Source organism: Echinops telfairi, unplaced genomic scaffold (genome assembly GCF_000313985.2).
Source record: "Echinops telfairi isolate 266 unplaced genomic scaffold, ASM31398v2 ScPeMD7_7458;HRSCAF=8496, whole genome shotgun sequence".
Classification (NCBI taxonomy): Eukaryota; Metazoa; Chordata; class Mammalia; order Afrosoricida; family Tenrecidae; genus Echinops; species Echinops telfairi.
In genome coordinates, this window is record NW_022111358.1 from 2,500,338 (window position 1) to 2,506,476 (window position 6,139).

Below are 6,139 nucleotides of genomic sequence, written 5' to 3' on the forward strand. Positions count from 1 at the left end.
AAGGCTCAAGGGCTAGAGGAGAACATCTGGAGCAGAGGGCCGGTGAAGGGATAGGAGACTCGGTGAGGTGGGCAGGCCCAGTCATCACAAAGGGCCCAAACCTGCTGGTGAGTGTGAGGATGACAGGGCAGGGCTGGCCGAGGTTTCATTCCACGGTGCATAAATAAGGTTGCCATGAGTCAGGGTCAGCTCGACGGCAGCTGACTAATCCTAAGGGTCCCAGGCTCGACACACTAAAGAGAGAGCTTGAATCGGAGGAAAGAAAGGCAAGCAGGCCACTCAGAGCTTTAACAGAAATAAAACATACGGTCTCTGAGAGAGTTAAGAGGATATTATTCCTGTGAAAAAAGAATCAGCTAGATATCCGGCACATGAAAAACTTAGGTTGTTGAAATAAAGACCCAACAGCTGGGCCAACGAGCGGAACAGGCACAACTGAAGAGCAGATTAAAACAGGAAGACGGAGCGGAGGAATTCTCTCAGAAAGCAGCCCAAAAGATGGAAAATACGAAAGAAAAACCTGGCATGCACTCGGTCTAGAAGTTCCAACAGTCAAGTGATAGGAATTCTGAAATGCGAGACTAGAGGGAACAAAACAGAGAGACTACCCTGAGGAATAAACGAGCAGAAGGTCCCAGAAACGTCTTCAGTAACTCGTGAGTCTTCAGATGAAGGCACAACAAATAAGCGCAGAGCGTAAAAGCCTGGATTCCTTACTGCTGCCAACTTATAAAATGCTTCTCCAGCACACAGAGCCACGCGAGAGCAGATTATCTTACAAAGGAATAAGAACCACACTGACTTCAGGCTTTAGTAGGCAACACTGCATGCCACGCGGTCGACGAGTCTCCACGGTGCTAACAGAACACGTCTTAAAAGTAGAACTCTGTGTCCAGCCAAACTATTATTCTGGTGTGAATATAAAGGAGATTTGAACACGGGATTTTCCATCCACATAACCCCCTCTCATAGAATCACTGGAGGAGATATTTCAGCAAGAATAAAAGTAAATGAACACACCCAAGAAAGAAAAGTGGGCTGTGAGAATAAATGATGGGTATGGATTGTGATAAGAGTTGTACGAGGAGAAAGAATACAGCATACTGAATGAAAGCAAGCCAAACCACTGCATTCTGCTCATTGTGAGCCTCTGAAGCACTAATGGTGGAGAGCTGTTCCTTATAGGGTGTCCCGGGCGATCCCTGCCATCACTCTTTACAGAGCACAGAGTATATACCTTGTGGTTCGTAGCCCAACGTATTTGCTACCAGGATCGCAACAACTTAAGACTAAGACTATATACCACATATACTCGAGTATAAGCTGACCCGAATATCAGTTGAGGCACCTAACTTTACCATAAAAACTGCATTAAAAATGTGCTGAAAAACTCGGCTTATACACGAGTATATACAGTAACTGCTTATTATAAAAACAAATCAATTAAATAACAATCCAGCAACAAAGTACCAGATGATATACATATGAAACATGATAAGGGGAATGGAAAGAGTAAAAATAAGCATCGGGTCTTTTATGTCATCAATCCATTCATTCCATAAATATTTACTGGCCATCTACTATAAACCAGGCAACAGTCTACATATCAGGGATAGGACAGTGAATTTAAAAAGACAATGTTACTGCCTTCTGGATTCTTAGGTTTGCATGGAATAAATAAAATATTCTAAATATATCAATAATCAGAATACATATGTTATAGTAGCCTATTTTTAAAAAATACTCGTAAATAAAATCTAAATCAAAAGAAAAAGCAGAAAAAGGATCAAGACAGGATGTTAACAGTCACAAACCTAATTTATATACCAAATAAATAGCATCTAAGTTTTGGTCAGCAAAGCATGACCACCACACCCCCAAAAAAAATAAAAAAAGAGAGTGAAATAGAGCTCAATTATAGCTTCATTAAATTTTTCTTTAGAAATTAACAGATCAAAAATAATGTAAAAAATAATTTTTAAAATATGGTAAACAGGCAAACTATTAAGGGTTCAAATAGTGTAGTCAACATTGTAAACATTTTACCCTGTAGTGAATACAGAATTTTGTAAAAAACACACTGGCATGCAAATTTTATCAGACCTGATAAAAGATTAAAAACCAGAATAGAGAAAGAATACCTACATATCAATAAGAAAGGGATGAAAAATAGGCAAGGGATACAAACAGGCACTTCACAGAGAAGACGCACTGGTCAGCAATCAAATGAAAAGACACTGACAGGACTAGTTCTCAGGGACATGAAAATTACAGCAACTAGATATGATTTTTTATCTTTTGGATTTTTAAAGAATCTGACAGTATCAAGTGTTATTTCTGGGCACAGGGAAGTGGGTATTCAGATATTATGCAGATGGAACTATAAATAAATAAAAGCTTTTTGGAAGGCAATGGCCAATGGCTACTAAAATTTAAGTGCACATAACTAGGTCAGACGGCAGGTCATCATTCTGCCACACTTGAAGTTCTTCCGGTAGACTGGCCTTTTCAAAGATTGCCAGTAAAACCTCGGCTTATCGATGTAACTTTGACATCCCTCCCGCCATTGAGGGCTGGGAGGCACTGGTTCCCCCTTTCGGATCATGGCAGGCTTCTGACTTTAACAGAAGTAGCATTCTGACTCCCAAGGCCTGGTTCTCCCAAGAAGCTATTCTTGGAACCCAGCCCTCTCACCACGAGGAATTCCAGACGGCCCATTGAAAACAACCCAAGGGTGCCTGCCCACGGGCCTAGTGAGCTCCCAGCTCTCAGCGAGGGCGAACTTGCCAACCCCTGGAAAGTGGACCCCCAGGCCCCTCTTGAGCCACCCCAGTGACACAACACGTAGCAGAGACAGGCAGCAGGTTTCTTTAGTGTTTGAAGCCCTTACATTTTATGGTGGTTCTGCAAAAACCGGTCACGGGAACAGCTTCTCTCACCGATGTGGACCACTGGGAGCTGCCCATATTTAGGTACAGTTCACGGGCTGCCATCCCCATGACGCTAGGAAACTATCTAGCTAACCGTGACCCTGAAGACACAGCCTTACTAGTGGTACGGCAGAGGGCAGACCCGCATCCGATCAAGTTCGAGCACCTCCAGCCTATGGTAAGACTGTGATGACTGTACCGAGACCAGTGTTCACACACTTCTGAACACCTTCATTCTCACGGGAAACTCCTCTTCTCCAGGGAGATGTTACCTTTCGGAAAGCTGCCGGATCTGTGGGATTCCCATGTACTTGTGGAAGTGCTCCAGCACATTCATCACTCCTTGAAGGAGATTGGCGATTTCTCCATATTGTCTTCGCCTGGTCAGGGCCCTGCGTGGAAGGAAACAAGGAGCTGAGACTCCAGGAAAGAACTGAGGACACCGAATGTCAATGTAGCGCCCTGCTCAGTGCAGAAGGAGACGCCCACTCGACTGAAAGCGCATTTACTGAGCACTGAATGTATATGATGGTGTCGCACTGGGGTGGGAAAAAGTGGGACAGGGGATTCAAATGGATGAGCGAGTGGTGGATTCTCAAGGGGAGAGGACCAGGGGTATGTGAATCTAGAGAGATGAAGGTGGGGCATTTGGGTTGGGTTTTAAGAACGGGATGCCCAGATGGTCCAACGGTTATGCGGTTAGCCGCTAACCAAAAAGTCAGGGATTTGAACCCACCAGCCTCCCTGTGGGCAAAAAGTGTTGATGATTTGCGCCAATAAAGACTATAGTCTCGGAAACTCTACAGGGCAGTTCTACTCTGTCATTTGGGGTCACAAGAACAAGAAACCCCCTGAACGCAAAAAAAAAAAAAAAATAAGAAGCCTTTGAAAAAAAAACGGAACCGGTTATCATCATCAGAGGATTACAGTCAAGGGACAAATCTAACGCGCTTTCTTGAGCACAGCAAAGGGCAGTTAGATGCAAAAAGCTCACTGCCACTCAGTGGATTCCAATTGTTTCTGAGGCTGTCCATCTTTGCAAGGCCAGAACGCCTCATCTTTCTCTCGAGGCATGGCTGATGGCTTTAAACTGCTAACATTGCCATTAGCAGTCCCCGAAGAGCAACCCACTGGGCCACCGGGGCTCCTTACTGCTAAGGTTAATGAAGCTTAAATGAAAGGTTGACAAAATCAACAGTTTCAAACAACACAGAAGTACAGACTCTTAGAGCTAAACTTTTCATTAGGGTTGGCCTTTTAAATTAAATGTATAATTTATGACTTCCTGTAAGTGGCATTTAAAAAGAAAGGCTCAAGTTCAAGCCAAGGCATTATGTTCCATCCAGTGCCTGGTCTGCCAGTCTGGTAGAAAGCACGGAGGGAACTGGGGGAGGAGTCAAAGGAACTGGGCCCTCTGGTCTCCTACGGACTGCTGCTCTTAGTGGTGCTCAGGCTAGGCCTACGAGAGATCAGAAATGAGTCTGGCCTTCCCTCCTGCTTCCTTCAAGGCTCACCCCTCCCTCAACTTTAGCATGGACCTAGATGTCTGTGGAGATGGTCTCTCTCTGGCCACACAAGGGATTGCAGTGAGGCTGGGGTGGAAGGAATTCGCCATTTCAGACAAGACCACAGAAATGCTGTGAGGTCAGGCTTGGGATTGCTGCTTTGTAGTAAGTAACTACCTTGTCCTTCTCACGCCATTCCTAACACTCCTGTGTACACTTCCTCTAGTCGCTGTGTCTGGAAGATGGGACTGAAGGAAAGATCTAAGACATGCTTCCATCTGCTACATTCAACTCAGTCCAATCCATACAGGAAAACTTGCCAGGCACAGGCTACCTGTAGGGAGTGATAATGACCTGATCACCCTGTCTGTCTCAATGGTATACAGCCGCCCCCCATAAAGCCACCCCTATCCTCAGGGTCATCTTCCACAAGCTCTCCAGGGAATCTTCTGGCTCAGTTCCACCTCACTTCAAAGATTCAGGTCTTCGGGATGGGTTGGAATACTTCAGAGCATGAAATAAAAAGGGCGGCTGAACACTTGAGGCAATTTAGCAAAAAGTAAGGCAGGATGGAGAGCCTTTCCTGGTTGGAAAGTGAATTACCCACAATGCCATTTTCCTCCCAAGGCACATTTCCTGGGGCCCCACTGTGCTTACTCGAGGGAGTCGACGCCGCCTGCCAGCATGTGCAGGTGGTTCAGCGTTGTGATTGAGGTGGTCAGATGACGTTTGGCGTGATCTAACTGCTTAATATCGCGCGTGATCTCTTTAACCTACACGTGGAAAAACCAGAGGAGAGAAAGGAAGGCAGTCAGAAAAACAGAAAACAATGCATGGGAAATAAAGATAAAGCCCCGACTACTACCCCTTGGAGGAAAGGGGCACCCTCGAAGAAGCACAAAATCAAAAGCATCTCCAACAAGTTCATGTAAATGCAATTTGGCATTTCTTCCAAAGACTTCCCCCAGGGTTAGAAAACCTCAGCTGAGAGAATCAAACCCCAATATATCAGCAATGCCTGCAGAGGGCAGGACCCAAGCACAAGGGCAGGGAAGTGTGTCTTTGGAAACTACAGCTAGACCATCTCAGTAGCAAGTGGATAGTCCTAGTCAGCAATTCCTATGGCGACGGTCTTATTAATGGGACCAGAGTTTACTGTTCAGCTCTCATGTAAGGAAAAGACTTTCAACTCTCAAGAAGACAAATTTTAACCAGTGTAACTTAAGCTTAGCAAGAAATGTTATGCGAGGTAAAATCTTTAGGAAGCAAAACACATGATCTGAGAAATGGAATTCTGACAGTGTTGATCCAGTGGATCCAAAAGGGAGGAATTCTGTATTTCGAAATATTAGTAGACTTGGACCCAGCAATTCCATTCCTAGTTATGTGCCCAAAGGAACTGAAAGAAGAGGCTCAAACAGGTGCCTGCACACCATTTCCACTGCAGCCTAATTCACAACAGACAAAAGGCAGAAACAACCCAAGTGTCCATCCACAGAGGCATGGATACACAAAGTGGGGTAATGGAATATTGTTCAGCCCTAACAAGGGATGCGGTTCTAATCTATGCTACAACATGGGTGAACCTTGGAAACATTATGCTATGGGCAACGAGCCAGATCCGAAGGTCCCACTCAGATTAAATATCCACAATAGGTAACTATCTAGAGAATAAGGTTCATTATAGCTACCAAGAACAGGTGG

At 44.8% G+C, this 6,139-nt stretch overlaps 1 protein-coding gene across 1 annotated transcript in view; it reads right to left on the reverse strand.

Annotated features, from left to right (window-relative positions):
* VPS53 (VPS53 subunit of GARP complex) overlaps positions 1–6,139 on the reverse strand; it is a 139,494-nt gene that overhangs the window by 90,526 nt on the left and 42,829 nt on the right. The window contains exons 6-7 of the mRNA XM_013005825.3: positions 5,093–5,208; positions 3,203–3,322 (exon numbers count right to left, since the gene is read on the reverse strand). Coding sequence (XP_012861279.3) covers positions 3,203–3,322; positions 5,093–5,208 — 236 coding nt within the window. The remainder of the gene's footprint in view (positions 1–3,202; positions 3,323–5,092; positions 5,209–6,139) is intronic.